Here is a 25,375-nt window from a genome sequence, read left to right on the forward strand (position 1 = left end):
GGGGCCCACCCAGAGCCTGACAGAAAACTCAGACGCAGCAGTGAGAGCGGAGGAAGGCTGAACCAGTGGGAGGACCCACTGACCGTGGTCGGCAAACTGCGGCTCGAGAGCCACATGCGGCTCTTTGGCCCTTTGAGTGTGGCTCTTCCTAAGCCTTAGGAGTACCCTAATTAAGTTAATAACAATGTACCTAACTATATAGTTTAAGTTTAAACAATTTGGCTCTCAAAAGAAATTTCAGTCGTTGTACTATTGATATTTGGCTCTGTTGACTAATGAGTTTGCCGACCACTGTGCTAGAAGAGAATGGGTCCCAGGTTCAGGAGGCACAATGTCGTCAGCAGGCTGGCAGATCTGACAGACAAGGGCAGGCCAACTCCACCGTAGTGCCAGATTGGCCGAGGGGAGCATGGCTGAGGACAGATCCTGGATCCCCCAACTCCTTACCCCGCACCGTGAGGTCGAAGGAGCCTTCCTCCCTCAGACATCAGATCCGTCTTGGAAGGGGAAGCATGGAAACAGGAGACTGAGACATAAGCCCCCAAGAATGAATACCCAAGGGGCTGCGTAAGTTACTGCATCTAAGGTTGGAAATCAGCCTCGACATCAATGGTCTTTCCTCTGCCACCTGACAGGTGGGCGCAGGAGGAAACCAGGTCAGGTACAGACCCAAACTAAGAGACAAGGTTTTCTTTCCTCTCCGACTGGCAGTGTAAATTTGCCACCCAATTGCACTTGGAAAATAAACAAATAGCACAATCTGTGCTTATTCATATGTATAATTCATGAATCTTTTAAAAGCTGAGTCTTCCTCAGCACTTCATCTATACTTTGCAGATGGAAAAAAGGCTGGAGCCACTGCACGTGAGGAAGTTGAGGACACAATGATGAACTTGGGTGCCTCTCCATGAGGTGGGGTTTTGCCCTCAGGCTGGTAAATACAGAAACTAATTTTTATTATTTCTCCCTGAAATAACCAGGATCAGAGGAAGTGGCTCATCTTCAACTCAGGAGAGGAGAACCCATAAAGAATACTGAGTTCGCCCAGCCGGTGTGGCTCAGTGGTTGAGCGTTGACCTATGAACTAGGAGGTCACGGTTCGGTTCCCAGTCAGGGCACATGCCCAGGTTGCAGGCTCCATTCCCAGCATGGGGCGTGCAGGAGGCAGCCAATCGGTGAGTCTCTCTCATCATTGATGTTTCTATCTCTCTTTCCCTCTCCCTTCCTCTTTGAAATCAATAAAAATATATTTAAAAAAAAAAGAATACTGAGTTCATTTAGTTGCTGTGAAAAGGTACCTGTAACGCAGTGGACTGGGATGTTTGAAGATACAAGATGTTAGGGTAAAAGAAAATCTGAGGTAATTTAGTCCAGGACACTGACCTCGAAGAGGGGAAAACTCACTCAGAGTTAGACAGCTCCCCTGGCGACCCACCCTGTTTTATAAGGACTCTAGGACTGAGCCAGTCTCTGCTGTTGCAAAGGGTCTATGTGAGAAACCAAGTCACAGTGAGAAGGTTGCTTAGCGCCCGCAGAATAAACGAGGGAATAGCCAACCGTCAGAGGCTCACACCTGACTTAGCTCTCTTTTCCCAAACTCCATGAAGACCCGGGGACATGAAATGTTTAGTTAGGGCATATTCATTCTGAGTGAAGTGCTGAGCCCAGCGCACATTCTCGATTGGATTTCAGTATGTCCCAAGTCACTTGTGATTATAACAAATGATGACAGCTTCCATTACCGAGCATTTGCTCTGTCACGTTGCGTTGAACACTTTACCGCCTTTATCTCTATTGACAGACTTACAAATCCTCAGGAAGGGTCTGCTATTTCCACCTCGGAACGTGGCCTTCCCCACAGCGGTGGCCTCTGGGAGCTGTGGAGCTGAGCTCCATCCCCGCCTCGATGTCCTGCCTCCTCTCAGCCCCGACACACAGGCCTGTGAGTGTGGAAGGGCTTTGAGGGCTGGGGAGTTCCTGGGGCCCACGTGGCTCTGCCAAGCTCACACTTCCTCTTTGACAAGGATTCACTTCTCCCTGTTGGCTGCAGAGCTGCTTCAGAGAATAAGTAGAGGCACTGACTGGAAATTGGAAGTGTTTAAGCGATATTGAATTTTCCAGAGATACAAACACAAGATGAAAAGTGTGTGCCAGTGGTCTGGATTCATGGTCTACACCAAGCCTGTCAAACTCAAAGGCTCACACGGGCCAAATAAACAAGGTTTAAGTTTGTGTGGCCGCAAAAAAACAAAAGCTTCAATTTTCATACAAGCGTAGGACTATTTCAATAGACATGCTGAATACAAAGGGCTGAAATTAATGAGTCATCATTAACATAAAATAATAGAACATTTTAATAAAAATTAATATTTTTTCTTAAACATTAACTTACCAGACACTAAAGAACTGCACAAATTAATAAGTGTAACGCAAATAAACCTATCTTTCTTGTTCTCCGAAAGCGAAATATTTCCTGTTGCACACACCAAACAAGTCAATCCAAGACTAATGACGTGGCAATCGGCTGTTAAAATATTCGCTGCTAGTATTAGTGGCAAGAAACCATGTGCCTGCGCATAAGGCACTTAAGGGAAATGAATCCAACACCATTATAGTAATCAGTCACTAGTGAAAGCTGTAGTTCATTATTATTAATTATGTATAACAGGATATTGTAAAAATTAAGTTACAAAACTTTAATTAAAATGTTTCTTACATACTGTTATATTGGTTGGGCCACAAAAATATTCTTTGTGGGCTGCAAGTTTGACATGGTTGGCCTACACCTTGGGATCTGGAGCTCTGTGGGTCTCTTTGTAAGAGCAAATGGCAGGTGAGTCACTGTGAGCTGCCAGGAGCCTCCAGGACCGGGCTGGAATCAGAGAAGCTACCGGTGCCCCGGGGCAGCTGAGCAGCCACAGAACTCCTAAAAGCTGATGGAAACAGGAGGCTGGGGCAGAGGGATGTGTGTGTAGGGAGAGGGAAGTGACAGGAAAAAAGTAAAGAAAACCTGGCTTACACTCCAAGGCAGAAGATGGCATGTTGGGGACAGGCTCCTGGCCTTTTTGCTGTCTCTTCCTGGTCTGGCCATTAAGATCAATAGAAGAGCTGATAACAATACACTAGGAATTGACTAAGAGCTTCCATAGTATTTCTGTTTCATTTTCTAATCAGTGATTGAAATGAAAAGAAATCCACAAATACCTTTCATATTGTGAGAAAATATGCATAACATACATTTACCATTTTAAGCACTTGTTCAGTGGCATTGGGTACCTTCATATTGTTGTGCAGCCATCACCACCTTTCATCTCCAGAACTTTTTTATCATCTCAAACTGAAACTCTGTCCCCATTAAGCACCCTCTCCCCATTTCCCCTCCCCAGACCCTGGCACCCACCATTCTACACTCTGTCTCTATGAATTTGACTTATCTAGGTACCTCATATAAATATAGGGTGACCAAAAATGTATACACACAATTTGAATAATTATAAAGACTGTGTTTACTAAAATACATTCTATTTTCAAAATTGAGCTATCAGCTATTAAAATGTGTATACATTTTTGGGGACACCCTGTAGAATTAAGCGATATTTGTCCTTTTTGTATGACTTATTTCACTGGGCATATGTCCTCAAGGTTCATCCGTTTGTAGCATGTAGAATTTCCTACCTTTTTAAGGCTGTGTAACTTTCCATTGTATGTGTATGCCACATTTTGTTCATCCGTTCACCCCCAGATGGACACGTGGTTGTTTTCACCTTCGGTTATCGTAAACAACGCTGCTATAAACACGGGTGTGCAAATATTTGCTCAAGTCTCTGTTCTCAGTTCTTTGGGGTATGTACCCAGAAAGGGAATTGCTGGGTCATGTGGTAGTTCTGTGTTTAATTTTTTTTGGGGGAAATGCCATACCATGCACAAGTACTTTTATACTAACTCTGGCTACTCAGACAAACCTATTATCTCTCTATAACTAACTATGAATGATTCAAGATTATCAGATATTTTGTTACTTGGTAGCAGTGGGTTAGAATTTTTTTAAAATTATTTTTTAAAGACAGAGGAAGGGAGAGGGAGAGAGAGAGAAACATCAATGCAAGAGCAAAATATCACAATCCCCCCACTGGGAATGAGCCCACAACCTGGGCAGGTGCCCTGACTGTGAATCTAACCAGCAATCTTTTCAGTGCAAGGGATGACACCCAACCAACTGAGCCATGTGAGCCAGGGCTGGGTTGGAATATTTCAATTTAATACAGGATACGTTTTATTTTTTTAAAAATGTGAAAATAGTCTCACTAAATCAGCTTCTCCTTTGAGAGCCCAGTCTGTGTCCCCCAATCCTGCTTAGTGAGGAAGAAAGAATAGGGGCCCTAAAGATGTCCCTGTGTTAATCCCCAGAACCCGCTACCTTACATGGTAAAAGGGACTTTGCAGGTGTGATTGGGGACCTTGAGGTGTGGAGATGACCCTGGATTATCCAGGTGGGTCCAATGTAATCCAAGGGTCCTTCAAGGTGTACACAGGAGGCAGGAGAGACTCCAAGGAAGATGTGACGATGGAAGAAAGACAGAGATGGAAGCAATGGAGAAAAAGGCTACAAGCCAAGGAATGTGGGCGGCGCAAGGGTAAGGAAACGGATTCTTCTCCCGGGTCTGCAGAAGAACAGACCCTCACCTCCACCGAGGTTTTAGCCCAGTGAGATCCAGTTCAGATTTCTGACCTCCTGAACTGAAAGATAATAAAATTGTGTCGAGCAAACCACTAAGTTTGGGGTTACTTTGTAGAACAGTGGTAGGAAACTAATACAGGTGGTCCCAGAAGGTCACATTTGCGCTTTCCCTGTATCTACTGACCTGAAAGCAGACACCGTGCCGCCTGCTCACAGAGCCCTGGCCTCCAGCGCAGGGCCTCCGGGTGGGGCATGACCACCACGCACTGAAGAAACACGAGACTGGTTTGCAGGGCGTGTCAGCACCAGGGGGAGAAAGGCCAGGCCAGGCCCCGGTGGGGCATCAAGTGGCCCCAAAGCAGGACGGCAGTGAGGCTGGGCCTTTTAGTAGCTTCAAGAGCTTGGACAACAGCCCCAGTGCGGGCTGACGCGCTGCTCACGCAAACTTCTGGCCTCCAGACTTTATCAAAATGTGGTTCTGCTAAGAATGGCTCTACTTACATTGCTGATTCTGGTTTCAGTCACAGTAAATGGGTCATTCATTTAACCTCTTTGAACCTTATTTTTTAAAAAAACTTTTAAGTGGGGGTAGTATTACCTCCCAGAGTAGCAGTGACTTTTAAATTACCTAATTTATGAAAAAGTGCCTAGTATGTTGCCCTTAAAAGCAATCCCATCATAAGCACTAAGGACTAAAAACACCATTTCCGGTGAAATGCAGAGTCGAGGCGCTCTAGGTCACTGATTCTCAGTGAAGCGTTCTCTTCTGCTTTCACTCTTCCTGGGGTATTTGAACAAATTTGTTTGCTTGCCGTGCATCTGAGCCTCCAGTTTCCTTCTTTTCTTCAGAAAAAGGGGAAGAGGGTGAGAGGGGTGGGTGGAGGGAACCTTCTCAGTGTTATGAATCTCAAGCGGGCCCAGAGCTTCGCTGTCTGCATTTCTCTGATAAGAGGTATTTTCCTGTCCCATGAAGAGAGTTTGAATCTGTTCCCAGCCTCAGTAAAAGAGACTGCTACCCTCACAAAGAACAAAGATTTTTGAGAACAATTTAAACAATGTCTTTGAACACGATTTTATTTTAGTGTCAATATCTGCCAAAATTTTAAGATCAAAGACTTCTGAATAGATTTATACAATGCTTTGCAAAAAAAAAATTAGTGAATGCTTTGCAAAAAACTTTGATTATTGGAAGGGTGTGTCAAGTATTAAAAATTCATAGTTCCGTTTTCTTTTCCTTGCCCACTAAGAAAAATAGTTTCAGAATGAACTCTTTTTTATTTTTAAAAAATGTTTGGTCAACTATATGTAACATAAAATTTACTCAGTGGCACTAAGTGCATTCACTTTGTGTAACCATCTCCACTGTCCATCTCCAGACTGTGTCATCATCCCAAATCAACTTTGTATTTTTTCAGACGCAAGTTGCATCAGGGAATTTAGAGCCCACATTTTCTTTCTGACTGTATTCAGAATTCTAATGTTCTACATAAATATCACACAGTTGTTTAGAAAACAAGTAGCTAAAAATGACTCAAAGGACGAAGGGAAAAGGAAATATGTATCAAGTGCCACTAAGCCCAATGTGTTACATATTTCACACAACAATCTGTGAAGCAGAAACTATGATCCCATTTTACAGATAAGGAACCTGAGGCACAGAAGAATTAAGCAGCTTGCCCAAGGTCACATAGCTAGGAAGTGATGGAGCTGAGACTCAACCTCTGTCAGTTTTTCAATGGAACCATATTCTCAAGTTGAAACCACAAACATTTTTTAAAAATAAAAAGGAGTTAATTCTGAAACTATTTCCTTAGTGGGCAAGGAAAAGAAAATGGAACCATGAATGTTTAATACTTGACCCACCCTTCCAAAAATCTAAGTTTTTTGCAAAGCATTCACTGAATTTTTTTGCAAAGCATTGTATAAATCTATTTCAGCACAAATGAAAGGAGGAGGAAGGGACTGGGTGAAATGTGAACTTTAGGACTGTTGGATTGTTAGCTACTGAAAGATACTTCCAGCGAAGCCTGGGTTTGGTTTTGTTGGAAAATTTTAAGAACTAATAGTCAACTTTTTTCTGGCCTCACGCATCCTTGGACTGAAAGGACCTCTAAAGGATTTCTGTGATTTGTGTTTGCATTAAAGTAGCTCCATTGTTACCTCTCTTTGTGAAATAGTGACATAGGGACAAAGATGAGGAAGGGACAGATACAGAGCGTGAGTGGCAATGGGATACGGCAGAGGGGTGGACGTCTGGACAGGGCCGTTGCTCCCAGATGTCCCTGTTTTGCTCGGAATGTCATCGGGCAGGGAAGTCCTGCTCAGCAGCAAAACTGGAATTTCTTATGTGTCGGCCTGTGGCTTCCTAGGAAGACACTTGAACAATGATAAAGTAATAGATATCACTGACTTACCACTTCACTTGCATATTACAGAGTCCCTCACACTCTTCTCACATTCCCTGCTGGTTATTTCTGGACGCTCAAGTTGGGGCGGGGAAGCATGGCGCTCACGCTCAGGCCTGGTTCTCTCTCCCCTCTTTGTGCTCCCTCCCCTCCTGCCCTAGGTTCATGGAACAGGCCAAGTTGTGCTAAGCCCTCTTGACCCTGTTCCACATGGCCATGGAGGCCCCCCAAAATGCCACTGGTGTCCTGGAGTTTCTCAGAAATCGTTGTGAAGTCAGCTCCTGGCCTGACTTCTGATGGTAGCTTCTCTCTCCTCGTGACTCTGTCTCACATCTGAGTGGCTGGGTGGGGACACAAGGCACCAGGTCCTCCTTCCTCCTCTCCCTCTGCCCCCAGGAGCTTACCCACAAGGTGATGCCACCATCATCACTTCCACCCAAATATCCAGAAGAGATGACACGTGGGCTTTGCTAACAGGATTGATTTCCTTCCACAGTTGTGCTGGTTTTAATTCCTAATTTGCAGAGCTGTTATTGAGATTAAGTATTGAATGCAGGTAAAATACCTCACACGGTGCCCAGCACATAGCAAATGCTCAAATCATTGGTAGCTTTTAACAAATTGTTGCTGTTATTGCTGCTGTTCTGCCTTCTCAGATGTTGTCTTTCTACAACTCACACATCTTAACCTTTTTAGTCCACCTTTATGTGGAAACCTTGTTGTATTTCTTTGATCATTTCAATAGTATTCTCTGGCCCCTTCTCAAATGTCCCCCCACCACCTCTGAGTGGAAGAGGCGGGGGGAAGCCACGATACAGTGACACAGTTCATGTGCATGGATGTGTTTTCCTCCGTTGTTAGCTGGGTTTCAGGGAATCCATAAAAATATCAGCTTGGGGAAGAACTCATTGTTTTCAGCTAAAATAACATTGATGTATACATTCTTTTCCTCAGCAACAAGGAGACCAAGAGGCTGAAGGAGAGGATTCCGTCTTGTCATACATGTTAAAGAAAAGCTGGTTTAGAGGAGAGAAAAAAATTCAGGCTGGTCCATTTGAAGGCAGCTGAAGGCTTCCGTTCCAAAAGGAACAACTGAAGTTATTTACTAACTAGAAGTGACTAGCTCTTTCCCACTCCTCTGGAGCCGCCTCGGCCAGATACAAGGGTCGGGAATTGGGCAGGAGCGTGTTTGCTGCCTGGGAGCCATGCAGCTGGTGCAAGTCTGAAGTTTCCCTGCTGGCTCGATGAGCTCCCTCTCCCTAACGAGTCCCCTGAAATCAGGACGTGGCCCTTTCCGTTCTCTCACTAGCTATTTTGGGATATTTATTTATTTTTATTTTTTTGAAGGCAGACGTAATTGTTAGAGTTGCAGATGTTACATTTAGTTCTTCACATCTTGGACATATATCTTTTTTCTTTTCTTTTTAAAACAAGTTTAATTAAAAGTTACACACATTTTCTTTCCTAGGCTCTTTTGGCCCAGTTATATTCTGTTTGGGGGAAAATTTATACTCGAATGTTTCCCTTAAATTCTTTTCCAAATTAATGCTCAAAGCACACAGCTCAGCAAATAAGACTCCACCCCAGGTCTAATAAAACTAGCTCCATTTAGAAGAAATCAAGGCGCCAAGGCACCATCCAGGCCTGGGGGAGGACTGTGGGCTGTGGCTGGAGCAGCCCAGTAACTAGGAGAGGAGTTAGGAGAGGCTTCAGCTCTACGGGGAACACCCATCCCTTAGGGACCCACCAGTCAACTTGTTGAAAGCCTAACTCCCAGGGTGATGGTATTCAGAAGTGAGCCTTTGTAGGTGATTAGGGGATTAGTGCCCTTCTAGAAGGGCACCCCACCCCCCACCCTAGCCCTGAGCTCCCTCCACCCTCTCACCAGCTGAAGACCCAGTGAGAAAACAGCTGCCTATGCACCAGGGAGCAGGCCCTCCCCAGACACCAAATCGGCCTGCGCCTTGACCTGGGACTTCCCAGTCTCCAGAACTGTGAGAAATAAATTTCTGTTATTTAAATAAAGTCACTGGCTTATGGTATTTTTATTACAGCAGCTTTAAGAGATTAGGCCCCAGCTTATAACAGTCACTCACTTCAAGTTACATGTAGGCATTGTTCCAAGCACTTTGCATGCATTTTCTCATTTGATTTTCACCGTATTCCTATAAGGTAGGTATTATTATTGTCCACACTTACAGACGGAGAAGCTGAGGCTCAGAGAATTTAAGTCACTTGCTGAGTTAATAGCTAGGGAAGTTAGAACAGAAACTGGCCTAATTCTAGTTGTGTTCTGGACTCTAGTCTCCCTCCCCTCTTTTTTCTTTACCTCTTTCACTCCCCTCTCCCCCTCCCCCCCCCCCCGCCCCCCCAGTTTCCACTTAGTGAAATTGGTTCCAAAGGGACTAACATCAGTCCAGCTCTGGGGGTGGGCCATGTGACTTAGGCTAAGCCAATCAGGGCCAGGCCAAAGTGACTGGCCAGGAGTAGTCATGTGACCCTAGACCTTGCACTCAGAATGAATGACAGCATTTTGGATAAAGTTGTCTCTCATTTTTTTTTTGTACTTTGGACATGTGAAGTTATTTGCAGTTATAGGAAAGACTGTTTGAGGGTGAAACCAATATTTAGGGAGGTGAGAGGCGAAGGAACTATAGAGAAATGGGGGTGAAATGCTGAGGACAGTGTGAATCGCTGCAGCAAACCACGGCTGAGCCAGAACCCTGCGGCTGGGCAGTCACAGGGGCCCAGAGGTCCCCATGTGTGCAAGCCAGATTGAAAGGGTTTTTTTCTCAGAGACCAAACAGGTTGAGAGATGTGATCACACTGTCCCAAAGGAATCTTCAGCATCCCGCTGAACACTAGCCTGGTGAAGCTTCCCTTGGGCACCAGCATTTCCTTAAAAAAAAAAAAAAGTAAACAGAGAGTTACAATTTCCCTTAAAATATAAAGGAGGTCTGTAGCACCATGGTGACAGGCTGGCTGGTTTCTGCAGCGTCCTTTGGTTCTGGGGGCATAGCATAATCTTGAACCAACTCACTGTTTTTAGGGAAGTTTATTGAGGAGAAACTTTGGGATTCTTGATGATGTTTTTGAAATAGTAGCAAACTTTGTTTATGAGAAAATGAAAAGTAACGTAAGTTATCTGTTCATGCACACTCACCCTCACCCCCAGGTGCACACATGGACGGTGCACACTCACCCTCACCCCCAGGTGCACACATAGACGGTGCACACTCGCCCTCACCCCCAGGTGCACACATAGACGGTGCACACTCGCCCTCACCCCCAGGTGCACACATAGACGGTGCACACTCGCCCTCACCCCCAGGTGCACACATAGACGGTGCACACTCACCCTCACCCCCAGGTGCACACATAGATGGTGCACACTCGCCCTCACCCCCAGGTGCACACATGGACGGTGCACACTCACCCTCACCCCCAGGTGCACACATAGATGGTGCACACTCGCCCTCACCCCCAGGTGCACACATAGACGGTGCACACTCACCCTCACCCCCAGGTGCACACATAGATGGTGCACACTCGCCCTCACCCCCCAGGTGCACACATGGACGGTGCACACTCACCCTCACCCCCAGGTGCACACATAGACGGTGCACACTCGCCCTCACCCCCAGGTGCACACATAGATGGTGCACACTCACCCTCACCCCCAGGTGCACACATAGATGGTGCACACTCGCCCTCACCCCCAGGTGCACACATAGACGGTTCACCGAAGAGAGCTTGCCTGGTGCTGCCAGCTCCTCAATGCCTCCTGCTTCCGGAGGGCAGCTCCCAATCTCATCCCAGTCACTCTGTTCTGCCAGAGGGTTAAAGAATGATCATGATTTTGGGCGTTTCTCCCACCAGGACTTTGTATTTTAACAGGAGACTTGTAGACAGTGGGTAATTTTCTCAGTTTGCAAGAGTGAAACTCAAAGTGAAATTTAAGGCCCAGGGCAGAACACTAAGGACAGACATATTTTGGGCCAGAGAAACACTTTTCTTTTCTCTCAGATCATGACACCCTTAGTGCAACATGCACCCTTAGTGCATGCAGTCATGGCCAAGGTTAGCTCCGCATATGAAAATCCTTGTTTAACCCACACCTATAGCATCTGAAACTCTCAATCACACACACACACACACACACACACACACACACACAGTTGAATTTTTAAGAAGGCAAAGCATAGGAAAGGCAATAACTGAACTGTAGAACAATAAGAAGTGAGCTGTCCCTATTCCTCGGCCCGTCATTGGAAGGCTGACAGCTGACTAAGCGGCTGGCACATGTGGGTACCCAGAATCTACCCCGGGCCTTTGCTAGAATAGGGATGCTTACTGAAGAGGGTGCAGGGGAGAGTCTTGCTAGAGGGAACCGTAAGGGTCAGAAACTCAGCTTGCTTTTTGTGTGCGTAGCAGTACCACCCTGTGTGTGGTCAGAGGTTGTCTCCTGAGCCTGGCACGGCACAGCTGGTCTTTCCTCCTGAGCACTTAGGGGCACAGGCAGGCCACACTGTAATTTCGTCTCTCTATAATCCCAAAGAGCCTCAGATTCTGGTTTTAAAGTTTGGATTCACCAAGTATTTATAGATTGCTATTCTAGGTAGTTTAATTATATGCAGACAGTAATTGATAGCAATGAACTTTTTAAAACTATGGCATGTTTTCCTCTTTAATCTCTAATATAGCGGCACTGTCATGGATAGAAAAAATCTGCAAATGATAAAGTCAACCCAGTCACCTATCTCCAGCCCCTTTGCAGGAGAACAGGCCAGACAGGCATTGGGCCCGGGGACATAGGAAGGGGGGTTGGGGAAGACTCAGGATGGCAAAGGGGGCTGTGGGGCCCACCAATCGGTTCTGCAGGTGCCGGGACAGGAGAAGACGGGGCTGCCAAAATGGCTTTGACAGCAGGCAGGCCACCTGCTCATAACAGAGGGCATTGAGGTGCTTCTGTGTGTGAATAAATGTGTCCACTGGCCGACACATGGCTTTGTAATATTGCAGGGGACCGCACGCTCCGTGAAGGCAGGGACAGTGCCTGCTTTGCTCCCTGGAGTACCAGGCTGAGTGCAAGGCCTGGTACATAGCTCTGCAGCTATCCATCAAATAAGACTTTGATGTCACTCTTTATGAGGTTTCATCAGCTTCTCTGCCCTTGAGGTCCAGGGTGCGGGGCTTTCCCAGCAGAAGGATACATGTTTCCCTAGAGCACTAGCTTTAGCAGGACTACCATCCTCCGGAATCTCTTAGAACAGCGGTTCTCAACCCTTTGGGGGTCGAACGACTCTTTCACAGGGGTTGCCTAAGACCATCGGAAAACACATATATAATTACATATTGTTTTTGTGATTAGTCACTATGCCTTAATTATGTTCAATTTGTAACAATGAAATTGAGGGTCACCACAACATGAGGAACTGTATTAAAGGGTCGCGACATTAGGAAGGTTGAGAACCACCATCTTAGAACCACCCATGCTGCACCAGGCCCCGGCGCTGTGTCTGCAGGAAGTGACATAACTACAGGACTGTACTCAGACTCTGTGAAGAACCATGACCAACTGTGGGCCAGCTTTCTTTATTCTGGTACCTGAGGAAGTACTCCTAGGGAGCTGCAGCAGGGTGTCTGGTGTGAGGTGCCCACTTACAGAAGATGGGCCCTCAGGACTGCTTAGTGACTACCAGGAGGCTCCTTAGAAGCAGGTGATTTGGGGCGCTTCATCCCACATGTGGAGTCTGGGGCCCAGGGTGCTGGGCTAAGTCAGCGCCTGTGCCTTCAGCAAGCTTTCTCACAGAGCTTCTGCTTACACAGTAGGTTCAGTTGGAGATGCATGGAATTTCCACATGACAAGGCTGCTGTGCTTTTGAGCTGCTCAGGAGCAAATGATGGTTGCATTGGCACAGGCCACCATGGAATGGTTTTCATTATACAGTTTCAGCAAAACCTGGTGTTCTCCCTGCAAGGGACACAAGGAGAGCATGAGGTGTGTGAGCCATAGAGTAATGGACCACTCAATAAAGAGTCATCGAGCACCTTCCATGTGAGGCACTGCTCTGGACCCTGGGGATAAAGTAGAAGCAGACAAACCGAACCTCGCCCTGTGAAGCCTATGGCTCACTGGACAGGCAGACAGCACATGTGATCACTAGCTGTGTATGTGGTGTGTCACATGCTGACATTACACAGGGAAGGAGTGCTGGGAGTGTGGGGCAGAGCTGGGCAGGGCAGGGCAGGATGGGGCTAGGGATGGCTTGCAATTTTAAGTAGGGTGGTCAAGGCAGACCCGTGGAGATTGGGGCGAGATTAAGGACCAGTGAAGTGTTCAGTGGGGTTCAGGGAGAGGGAACCCCAGGGGCAGGGAGAGATGAGGTCAGGGAGGTCTCACTGGCCATGGGAATGCTGTCTTCAGCCCTGAAAGAGATGCAGGTCATGAAGTGTTTTTCCTGGGGGAGTGGTCTGACCTGGTGCATGTTGACAGGTCCCTGTGGCTGCCTCTAGCCCAAGGCTGCAGGGAGAGACAGGGCAGCAGGAAGAGCAGGTGGGAGGAGACTCAGCAAACCAGATGAGAGATGCTGATTTGGAGCTGATGGTGGACAGGGAATGGGGCTTGGATTGTGGATAGATTTTGTAAGAAGAGTTGATATGATTTACTAAGGAAACCCATGTGGGTGGGAGAGAGAGAGGTTAAGGGTGACTCCAAGGATTCTGGCTTGAGCAAATAGAAGGATAAAGTGTCATTTGCTGAGACAGGGAAGACCTCTGGAGGAGCAAAATTCAACTCTATGAAACCAACATGCTCTGTCAGAAAAAGCATCGCTGTCTTTTAGGTTTCCTTTCTGGCAACAACACTCCACAGAGGAATCCTTTTGTCTGTGTTAGTGGCTGCTGCACAGGCCTGTGTGGAGCTGCAGAAAGAACCCAGGGGTTAACCACATCTGCTTTGCTCCCAGCAGAAGCCCTGCCCAGCCCCCACAGGTCCACGTGGCAAGTGTCTGTAGACTCAGCAGTCTGGAGGGGAAAAGCTTGGGGCGGGCAGCGGCAACACTAAGCAGGGCAAGGGCCCAAGCGGGAAGGATGCAGGAGGCTCCTGGCACATCTTTGACGCGCCTGTCACGGGAGGAAGGAAAGGGGTCCAATCTGTGTAAGTCAGAGGGAAGGGTAAATCAGATTGCTGGGTAGAAGTCGCATGAAAGGCAGTTTTTGTTAGAAGAGAACAACTTCCTAGCAAGTAGCAGAGGTCCAGGAGCAAATGGGTTCCCCCCACTGAAAACTGTATTCGAGACACTCAGGTTCCACTCGGGATGGTGTCTTGGGCATGGGGATTGATTAGAACACCCCAGGCACCATTCAGCTCGAGGCTTCTGTGCTGTATAGGCTCCCGTGGGTCTGACCTCTCACATATGGAGCAGCTGTGGTTACAGGAGCAGTGTTAGGAATTAACCAAAGCAGTGTAAAAGAGAAGTAATTAAGAGTAAAAACCAGCTCAAATTTTGCATGTGATTATGTTTAATTATCACCATCTATTTTTCTTTTAACTGCCCATGTGCATTTATGTCCATACCCTATAAAATTATTGAAAACAAAATAAAGTTTTTATTATTGCTTTATAAGCCTAAAGTCAGATGTAGTATTTGAAGGAGGGGTTTCTAGATTATGAACTACAAGCTATAGATACTCTGGCTTAAGAGGCAATAGTATTTAGGCAACTGTGCCCGACTCTGGCAGGTGGAAGGACATGCTAGAAGACAGGGGGCAGCGGAGGGACAAGGGACAGAGCGGTGGCCTTTCTGCTGTTGAGACGAGCACCGAATGTGTGAGTTAGGAACATGCAGTCCCTGGCACTTACGCATTTCAGGCTGTACCTACAAGTTGCCCATGTGCTTTGGAAGCCCAAGGATCTTGAGCTCTAATCCAGAAAACAACAGTCACAGAGAGATGCAGGGCCCAGGCGGGCTTCCATCTGGGCCCAGGCACCGCTTATGAAAAGTAAAGAATACCGAGACACTGAAGATGGACTGCTGAGCGGAAGTTTTCAGCCGAGCTGGTACAGAATTAGCACAGAGCCCATCTCCAGGGGATTTGGTGGGAGGAGGGGATTTTTTCAAACCAAAAGGCTTCGCACTGTCTCTGTCCCATATTAGGAAGGGAAGCCTTTGAGCCTTGCGGGCTGGCCGTCAGCCAGGTACCCTGAGCTGACCGCAGCTGGTCCTCGGCCAACATCGGAGCCCACGTGGGGATTAAGGCCTCCAGCTGCCTCTGCTGCTTATGTGACAGGCCGCATGTGTCCCACTTGGGTTATTTCCCCTGTTGGGTCTGGCAAGGTGTCAGCAGGCTGTGGGGTGGGGGTTGGGGAAATAGCGCTGGCCAGGTTTCTGCTTCCCAGGCCCAGGCCTCAGAAGAGGAGGAGGCAAGAGGACCAGGCAAAGATAGTCAATAGATGCTCAAACACCCAGACCAGGGCCAGGAGGCCTGACTGCATCTTTGCCCTCATGTTGGGAAATAATCTCATTGAGCGTTTTTCCTGGCAACGACGCTTTGTACAGCTCTGGTAAATTTTATTCCAGAGGGATTCCATGAGTATGAAGAGTTCTTTCCCCTTTCATAGCAACTGCTAACAGAATTTGGTTTATTTTAAAAAAAGAGCCAATAATGCAAGATGAAAGTCAATTGTTTGCAAATTTTAAGTCAATCTCCAGTGTGTGTGTGTGTGGGGGGGGGGGGGGGGGGGGGGGCAGGGGACGGGGTATCAGAAAGAAAATGAGTAAGGAAAAAGAATTCAAATAGCAAAGATTTATAGAAAAATCTATCTGGAGAATTTAGACCCCACATTTTAGAAATGAAGAGAATTTGCAAAACTCATATTATACTGAAAGCTTGCAGAGAAAGCTCTGGAGAAGAAAAACCCAGGGGGGTGGGTGGGGGGGGAGTTCCCAGCTACTCGAGCGATGCTGGTGAAGGTCCCAGATGGCCTACAGACACCACAGCTTTGACCTTAGGAACCAGAGGCTAGGATAGAAAAGAAACACAAGAGAAATGAAATTAAATTAAACACATTTTTTTAAATGAAGAACGCGACCCTTTTGGAGGACAAAAACGATGATTTAAAAAACAAAAAAATAAAGATTATTATATTTTTTTCTGATTAAAGTTCTCTGAGGAGTAGCATATTGAAAATTTATTGCTTATGTCAGAGCTGTTTGCATGCAGCCATCTAATAAAATCACATTGTTTTGAGAAAAATGGAATTAGCGGAAAATTCTACTCTTAACTGTGAGGCTCTCCCATGAACACTCAGGATGTGGACACTTTATTTACTCAGTGGCAGCCCCTGAATAGCAGTGTAAGGATGCTAACTGGGGCACCTGTAAGCCCTCATGGTTGTGTTTATTCCTTTCTCTGAAAGGCCAGCCTTACTGAGCGCTAAAGACAGCCAGCCTGTGCCTGCCTCCCACACCCCAGCAGCTGCAGTTACATGGAGTCCCCACAGGCAGGGCAGCCCTGAAGGGACACATCCCTCTATGTAGGAGGTGTTGACCTAGAGGATCCCCACAGGTCTGACATGACATAAAATATCAAATACTAAAATGACAAAACCAGTTCATCAAACATTTGAAATTGCCCACTATGAGGTATCAGCTTTGCTGAAAGAGGGTTTTCTTACTGGTGGCCTATGAAGGGTTAACTGTTTAATTCCCTATTCCTCCTCCTCTCCCACCTCCTCCTCCTCTACCCCCCATTCTTCTGTTCTCCTTGGAGAAACTGCTCAATATAATAATTAAGTAACAAAACAAAATGGAAAAACAAAACTTTACCTTGGGAATTTCAAATCCAAGATTAGTGGCAGGGCCAGCATAATAAATCTGCTCTGAAAAATAAACAAAACATACATAGTGTTATACAACCATTTAAAACAAAAATGATTTCTCATATTTTCTGTGCTCACTGTGCCCTGGGGATCCAGAGGTGAAGAAAAAGATCTTTGTCCAAACACTGCTGATATTCTAATGAGGACACTGACAGCACATAAACAGTACCTAGAATGTAAAAAGTGCTGGAAGGAGACATCAGGTAAGGCAAGCCAGGCAGGTGGTGTGATGGTTAAGAGGCCAGGCTGCAGCTAGGCTGAGCAGGGTTAAATCCGGAAACCATCTCTGAAGACAGTTTGAGCTTGGACAGTTATTACCTCCTTGGGCTCAGTTTCCTTATTTTATTTTTATTTTTTTTAATTTTTATTTTTTTGCGAGTGATGGATTCTTTTTTTTTCTTTTTCTTTTTTCTAATTGTTTTATTGCTTAGAGTATTACAAAGAGTATTATATATGTCTCCTTTTTTTTCTCCCCTTGACCCTCCCCTGGCCTCCCATGCCCCCCAGTGTCTTGTATCCATTGGTTATGCTCATATGCATGCATACAAGTCCTTCGGTTGCTCTCTTACCCCACCCTCCCCCAGCCCCCAACCCTCCCCAGCCTTCCCTCTGTAGTTTGACAGTCTGTTCGATGTTGCTCTGCCTCTGTATCTATTTTTGCTCATCAGTTTATAATGGTCTTAATTATCCATAAATGAGTGAGATCATGTGGTATTTTTCTTTCATTGACTGGCTTATTTCACTTAGCATAATGCTCTCCAGTTCCATCCATGCTGTCGCAAATGGTAAGAATTCCTTCTTTTTTACAGCAGCATAGTATTTCATCATGTAGATGTACCACAGTTTTCTAATCTATTCATCTACTGATGGGCACTTAGGCTGTTTCCAGATCTTAGCTATGATGAATTGTGCTGCTATGAACATAGGGATGCATATATCTTTTCTGATTGGTGTTTCGGGTTTCTTGGGATATATTCCTAGAAGTGGGATCACTGGGTCAAATGGGAGTTCTGTTTTTAACTTTTTGAGGAAGCTCCATACTGTCTTCCATAGTGGCTGCACCAGTTTCCTTGTTTTTAAGATGAATATAATAATGACAATAACAGTGCTCACTTCATCAAGCTGTGAAAAATAAAAGAAGTAATCATTGGAAAGCATCAATGTCTGGGAAGCACTCAGTAAATGTTTCTAAAGGTGTGTACTGGGAGACACCACGTTTGATAGGATGGCTGGTCAGGGAAGGTGTCTCTAAGGAGATGACATTGGAGCTAAGCCCTGAGGGAGGAGAGTGATGTGACCATTTGAAGATCTGGGAGAAGAGAACCCCAGGGCACCAGAAAGAGGACAAAGGCCCTGATATGGACAAGAGTTTGGGAAGGAAGGACAGAGGGAGATGAGAGTGCTGAAGTGTAGTGAACAAAAGGGCCCAAGTAAAAAGGTGGTAAAAAGTCAAATGACAAATGTGTGCAGAGGCCTAGAATGGAGGCCATTCAGTGGCTAAGGGGAGAGATGGATTAGTGAAGCATGAGGGTGGTGATGGAGGAAAATGAATAAAATCATGACTACACTCGGAGACAGGACTTAGTGATGAGTTGCATGTGGAGGGAGGGCAAAGGAGAGTTTAGGGTTGAGCACCTGGGCAGATGGGGGTTCATTTACTGAGATAGGAGAGCCTGGGGAGGAAGACCTCTGTGTAGGGACAGTGATTAGAGGTAATACCCTAGTGATTATCTTTGGGGTGATTATTAAGGGACCTTGAGAGCAGTAGGATACATGATCTGGAATTTTTGAAAGAGGTTAGAGATAGAGTATGAATATTGGAGTCATTAACATGTAAATGGTGATAAGGACATAGGACAGTATGAGAGCACCCCCCCCCCCCCCCCCATTCCCAGGAAAATGAAATTAATAGGTAGAAAAGGGAGAAGAGCCAGAACCACTCCTGAGGCCCTCTAACATCCAGGAGAGAGACAGAGAAGGAGAAGCCAGCCAAGGCAATCAAGAAGGAACGGATGTGGAGAGGAGGACAACCAGAAGTGGATCAATGAAGCCAGATGGATATTCTTCAAAAGAGGAGGGTGTGGCTCAGTTGGTTGGAGCATCGTCCCATAGACCAAAAGGTGGCAGGTTTGATTCCTGGTCAGGGCACATACTCAGATTGTGGGTTTGATCCCTGGTTGGGGCACATTCCAGAGGCAACTGATTGATGTTTCATTCTCATGTCAATGTTTCTCCTTCTCTCTCTAGTCAATTAAAAAAGGAGGGTATTATCAACTGTGTTGAATGATATTCATAAATTTGTTTAAGGACAAAAATTTGCAGTAGATTTGGCAATTTGGATGTCATTTAGTGACCTTGACAAGATCATTGGAGAAGTGAGAACAAATGCCCAAATAGGGTGGGTTGAAGAGTGATGTGGAGGTAAGAAAGTAAAAAAGTTTTTCTATAGAGAGAAGCAGAAAAGAAATGAACAACAATTAGAGGAGAGTGTAGGGTTGAGTGGCTTCTTTAAGACAGGAGATATTGCTCCATGTTTGTAATTTGAAGGGAATTATCTTGTAGAAAGAGAGGGATTGAAGATGCAGAAGAGAGGAAATAACTGAAGGAATGAAGTGTTTAGGAAGATGAGAGGGGAGGGATATGCCTTTGAGGAGAGCACAAAGATTGCTCCCATAGTTATGAGGTTGAAAAGACAGTAGAACAGGTTCAGATATAGATAGATTTGTAGATTTGCCAGTGGACCAATGGCAGGGCTCCAAACTGATTACTTCTGTTTTGTTTTTATTTGTTTTTTTTTTTTTTTCAGTGAAGGTCATGGGCAGAGATGTAAGGAAAACCTGAGGGTGACGACTCTGATCCATTGAGGAGGAAGAAGATGGCATAAAATAGTTATGGACAGTGGGGAAGAAATTTACTTGAAAAACACAGTAGGACTACTAGGCAATGTTGTTGAGTGTTTTTTTTTTGGTTTTTTTTTTAGACTTGTGGCTATGAATTTAAAGATTCTCTGGTTGGCTAAGATTTATATTTTCTCAGCAACATTCAGTAGCTCTGATGCAAAAATAGAGAGGGTAGATGATTGGATTAGAGTTTTACTGGACAAAAATGATAAGGAGAGAAAGGCAAGGATACTAGGAATAGACACAGGGAAAAGCGTATCATAACAGCATGGGATCTAAGGAGGGTAAGGAAAAAAAATGAAGGCAGGAGGAGTTGGTTAAGAGCAAAACAGTGGTGGAGTCTGTTGAATGGAGTTTCCAGTATTGCAAATAAGGTCATAGAATAGGTAAGCTGGAAGGATATGGTAAAGCCAGAGGTCAGAAGGCTTGACTCAGATTTCACAAGTAGAGCATTTACTGGCAATGACAGGATGCAGAGCTGATATGGGAGAGAGCAGTTGAGGTGGAATGATGGAAATGGTTATTAGAAGTAAGGAAGTTGAGGAACTGAGGTATCATGGTGCTGGGTGGGCCATCCATGTCAATATTAAGTCAGGAGAAAAGATGGAACCTTGTCCAGTTCCTCAGATGGTGACTGCCTCCCTGCACTGTGCACGGAGCATATTATAAGCAGAGGCTAAGAGCAGAGACTCTGGGGCCAGACTATCCTGGCTGGATTTGAATCTTAGCTCTTCCTACTAACTGGGCAAGTCATTCAACCTTTCTGTCTCAGTTTGCCTATTAGGAAATGTGGGTGATAATAACATCTATCTCACAGGGTTCTTGTGAACATCAAATGAGTTAATACATGTAAAACTCTTATAACAGCACCTGGCACATGGTAAGCAATCATTAAGTGTTAGCCTTTAATATATTCATCCACTAATCCACATGGCTGGGGTCCATCTGTTATAAACCAGGTATTATTCTAGGTGCTGGATATGACAGTAGACAAGAATATTATGGGAACCATTTGAATCACTGACCACCTGGAATTGTAATCATTTGCTTACAGGCCTGCTTTACTCACTAGACTGGGCTTCTGTGCCTTCTTGTTTGCATGGTTCTGAGCACATTGCACAGTCTGACACACAGCCAGGTGCAATATATGGTTACTGAATGAGGTTACTGCATGAGCAGATCCAGAGTCAGGACATGGGTTTGCCAACCAACTTCATTCTTGCTCTTGCTATTGTATTCCTATGGAAGTGTCTGGGCCTGGGATGTGCTGACACAAGAGGCTGGATTAGGGAATGAGTCACTAGGAACAACCGACCGGGTATGAGGGAGGAGGGATGGTGGAGGAGGAAGGCGGTGATAAATGCTTATTGCTGTTAGCTACTGGGCTCTTTTAATGACACAGAGACTTCGTGCTTCTCACAGGACCTGTTCAGTAAATACTTGGAGACAGATCAAACTCTCCACATTAAAAGGGACTTTGGGCCAGGGGCAGCATGGCAGGGGCAAGACCAGCTGTCCACGTGGAACAATACCAGGAGGGTGAGGATAATATTCCTTTAAAAGGCCTCCCCAGGGCCATCTGAGACTGAACTTCTACCAGGAGATCATTCTTAGTACAGACTTTGGCTTCTGTTAAATGCCCATGTCCTCAGCATTATCTATCCTTCCTTAAGGACCACATGCAAATGCAGCATGTGCCAGATGGCCAATGCCCCCATTTTATGGCACTCTATGTACTGGTCCAGTCATGTTTAAAAGGAAGTATATATTTGGGTGTGGATATGGAGAGTTTTATTGGAAATTACTACTCTATGTTATGTGGTATTTGAAACAGAGATGTTAACATTCTGGATCTTGTCCTTAAGAATCTTCCAGTGCATCAGGAGGAGAAGCAATAATTAAGCTATACAGATGTTAGCTGTGAGGAGCCAGTGGTGTGTGGGGGCAGTGTACATCACAGGTGCAGAGGGTTTAGAGGGGTGGTCTGGGATTCATTTGTACTGCTGGTGTGTTGCAACCGGAGGGCAGACCATTCACACTGAATCTATGGTGCCCCCTGGAATTGGGCAACACAGTGCCCCAGCTACAAGTATATGATTTCAGTTTAAGAAAGTATCTCTTTCGCAGTGGGTACTCTCTGACCTGAACCAGGACACTCTGAGAGAGGGACAAAGAGACACAGGATGAATCTCTTCTGGCAAGAGATGGTTTGTTTCATTTCAACTCACCAGTCTCTAGAGCTGCCTACTTTCTGCCTTCTCACTGATTCTGTGACTCCTTTTGAGAAAATGTCTTTGCTTTCGTTGACTAGAATAGGTTTATACCTTCTGCAACTCAGGGATTTTGACTGCTTGAGGGCATGAACCAATAAAAATCACCCATGCTGGACATCAGGGTATGGGACACAGTGTGGTTCAAGAGCAGAGTCCAGGGATGGGGACTGAGTGTTTCTGTCCAGGTCTGGTCCAACTGGATGCTCTTGGGCATGTGTTATACCTACTTATGCTTCTACTTATTGTTCTAAAGTGGCATCGTGCCGACGACCTGCCCTAGGAGGCACACACTTGGGATCAGGACCTACCTCTCCTAGTCACTAACTAAGTCTTGGTGGGCAATTTGCCTAACCATCCTGTGCCTCAGCTTCCTAACTGCAGAATATAAATAGGGTCCCTCCCTGCAGGGCTTTCAGAGGACTTAAGAACTTGTATGCAAACTCACTGAGCAAAGTGGGGTGCCCCGTAAGGGTAGAAATAGTAATCATTTGTTATATTATTGTTCCTGGATATGACGTATGAGGGCTGACTTGGCGGCTGATGAGGAACAGAGCGAGACTAGGTTTGGGAACTTTTTGCCAAGCCAGTGTACACAGCTAAGACCTGTTGCTGCCCTTTCTTTTTCTTTTTCATTTTTTTTCCTTTTTAAATTGCTGCTTAAGTAAAAAGGCTGAGCATGGCTCTTTGAAGAATACCATGGGAATGATATCAAACCTTTTGCTCATTTAATGTTCAAAGATTTGGTAATTTACTAATTTGTGCTCTTCACTATTAATGGGCTCTTTACTGGGGTGAGAGGGAGTTATTAAATCAAACACTTTACCATTTCAACAGGAGCTGTTCTGGGGGCCCATGAAGTCATGAGCATTGCTGCAAGCAATGCATGAAACTGTCTTTTTTTTTTTTTTAACCTGATGAAACAACACCTAAAATTAAATTCCTGCTCCTTCCTTTCTCAGATCCTCTCTGATTCTGTGATTCCTTTAATTAACATTTTCACACCCCAGTACTATAAAAAGAGCCCCAGTATATCTCTACCACTTCTTTCTTTCCTTCATTTAAAATCATTAGCAGTTTAAATGTACAGTGAATTAAAGGAATTCACCCTCTGGCTCTGAAGACCTGAAGTCATTTCTGTGAATAGGCCTTTTGACCCAGATCATTGTGTGGTTGGCGCATAGAGTCTTTTAGAGAGGAAATTGACTTGAAAATTGTGAAGATGAAATGTCACAGAGGGTTTTGGGTTAGACTGACATGAGACTCGGGCTGCTGCCCGGCCCTTTGTTCTCAGTAACCAGGATGTGGCCTGGTCCAATGCATGGCCTTCCTGCCATTTCCTAGTCCTTCTATTGAAATTCCCTCATTTTCCAAATTTATTACAAATATGTCCAATTTATAAATATTATGAGGGTGCTTGACAGGATAATATAGAGTTCAATTTATAGGTTGATTAGTATATTCAGAACAAATTTTTAAAAATTATCACTTATTTATTTATTCAGCATTTGAGCCTGTTTCCTACCTGCCCAGCGCAGCGGGGGCTGGGAGACAGCGATGCCCTGGAGGAGCACAGCCCTCTCTCTGTCCTCCTGTCAGTAGGGACCTCAGGGTCTGGGAAGGCCCATTGCAGCAGCTCCTGTGGGCCGTGGTCCCATGGTGAGGAGGGAGGAGGGAGGAGGGAGAATGTTGCAGGCAGACCAAGAGTCTCCTCTTTGGAGTGAGAGGGAGTGAGTGTATTCGTTTTGGTGAGCTCTAAACATGCCTTCTCTCCCTGTCTTGCGTATCTCCTTAAAGAGACCCCAGATTTGGCAGGTGGTGGGGCCAGGCCCCCTGCTCTTCACCTCCTCCTCGCTGCCACCATGAGTTCTGCTTTTTTCTGTCTCTGGCCTGGAGGCTGTTGCATTTCTGGTCCCACAGGGTGCAGAGCCAGTTCTTGGTTAGACATCACTTAAATTAATAATGAGCTTGCCTGGGGCTGGGGACTCAGAATATTGCCCATTGCCTCCAGGGTGACTGTGCCTGTGCCAGAATCCCCGTGGGAACCTTGAGGTTTCAAGGTTTCAGTGGATTCCAGGCAGTGTGAGTAGGTAGCTCTAGGATAGGCCCAGGTCCAGTGTTTATATTTTATAATATTTTTTAGTCCTAATTGTCACTTTCTTCATCTCCTGGCCGTATTTCCTGTTATTCTCTAGAGCAGCTGCAGTCCTTTTTGTCTGTCCTGCAGTGCATAGCCCTGCCTGCACCATCTCAGAGGTGGTCCTGCAGCCACGCCACATGCAGCTGCACAGACCAGCCCGGCCGAGGGGGAAGTGGGAGCAGAAATCTAGCTCCTCTCCCGCTGAGCCGACTGTGCAGCCTGGGGCTGGGCTGGCTCCCACCTGCAGATACTTCTGGTATCCTGTGCACATTCCCTTGCCCATCCTGACGTCACGCCAGCCGTGGTGAGCATCAGCTGCACTTCTGCCATATCCCAGGTCAAGTGCTTGCCCCTCCACAGTAGTCTGCTGCAAAGCAGCCCATGAGGGGAAGTTCAGGGACTCTATTCCCCAGGGAAATCCTCAACTTAGAAGACTTAGAATCAGGGATAAGTGCCATTGATTCCTAACCTTCAGAGGGACAATTCTGAGACACACATTATAGTTGCCCAAGTTCTCCACACTGGTCATCAGCTCTTTGACCCCTCACTTCTTGGCCCTTCCTCTTGCACTGAGTCCCTCTTGCTCCTCTCCTACTCTTGCTTCCTGGTCTCACATCCCAATAAACTATTCACCCCCAGGTTTTTGTTTCTGGCTTTGTTGGGAGGACCCCAAACTAAGAATGCTTCCTGGTGGAAAGTACACCTTCTCTTAATTCATATGAGGGCCCATAGGAGCTATGGGTAGTCCCAGAAAACTGTTTCTGATGACAGAGCCACCCAGCCAAGAAGCTAAATCTAAACACCCTATAACCTGTTCTATGACTTTTGTCCCAAAGAGCAGCAAGGAGAATGAATGCCCTGGACTGCCCCTGTGGGGCTCTGAGCCTCCCACTTTGGGAGAAGACAGGGGCTATCCACATTTGGACAAAATGGAAGGTGCTTGGGCCGACAGCTGAGCTAGAGAGTAAAATTGCTAACATAAACTAATCCAAATGAGTTCAGGACAGACTGTTAAAAACACTTAGAGCAACATAGAAGGCACTAGGTGAGTGCTGCCTAACAGAGCATTCTGCAGATATGGGGCTCGGCTATGCTTGCA

General features: G+C 45.8%; 1 protein-coding gene across 1 annotated transcript in view; it reads right to left on the bottom strand.

Moving 5' to 3' along the window:
- Positions 1-12,638: 12,638 nt before the first annotated feature.
- LY86 (lymphocyte antigen 86) overlaps positions 12,639-25,375 on the bottom strand; it is a 59,812-nt gene continuing 47,075 nt past the window's right edge. Inside the window, exons 4-5 of the mRNA XM_070403445.1 lie at positions 16,914-16,966; positions 12,639-13,057 (exon numbers count right to left, since the gene is read on the bottom strand). Coding sequence (XP_070259546.1) covers positions 12,974-13,057; positions 16,914-16,966 — 137 coding nt within the window. The 3' untranslated portion in view covers positions 12,639-12,973. The remainder of the gene's footprint in view (positions 13,058-16,913; positions 16,967-25,375) is intronic.

This window comes from Myotis yumanensis, unplaced genomic scaffold (genome assembly GCF_028538775.1).
Source record: "Myotis yumanensis isolate MYYU_CA2020_CCGP unplaced genomic scaffold, mMyoYum1.0.hap1 SCAF_2, whole genome shotgun sequence".
NCBI lineage: Eukaryota > Metazoa > Chordata > Mammalia > Chiroptera > Vespertilionidae > Myotis > Myotis yumanensis.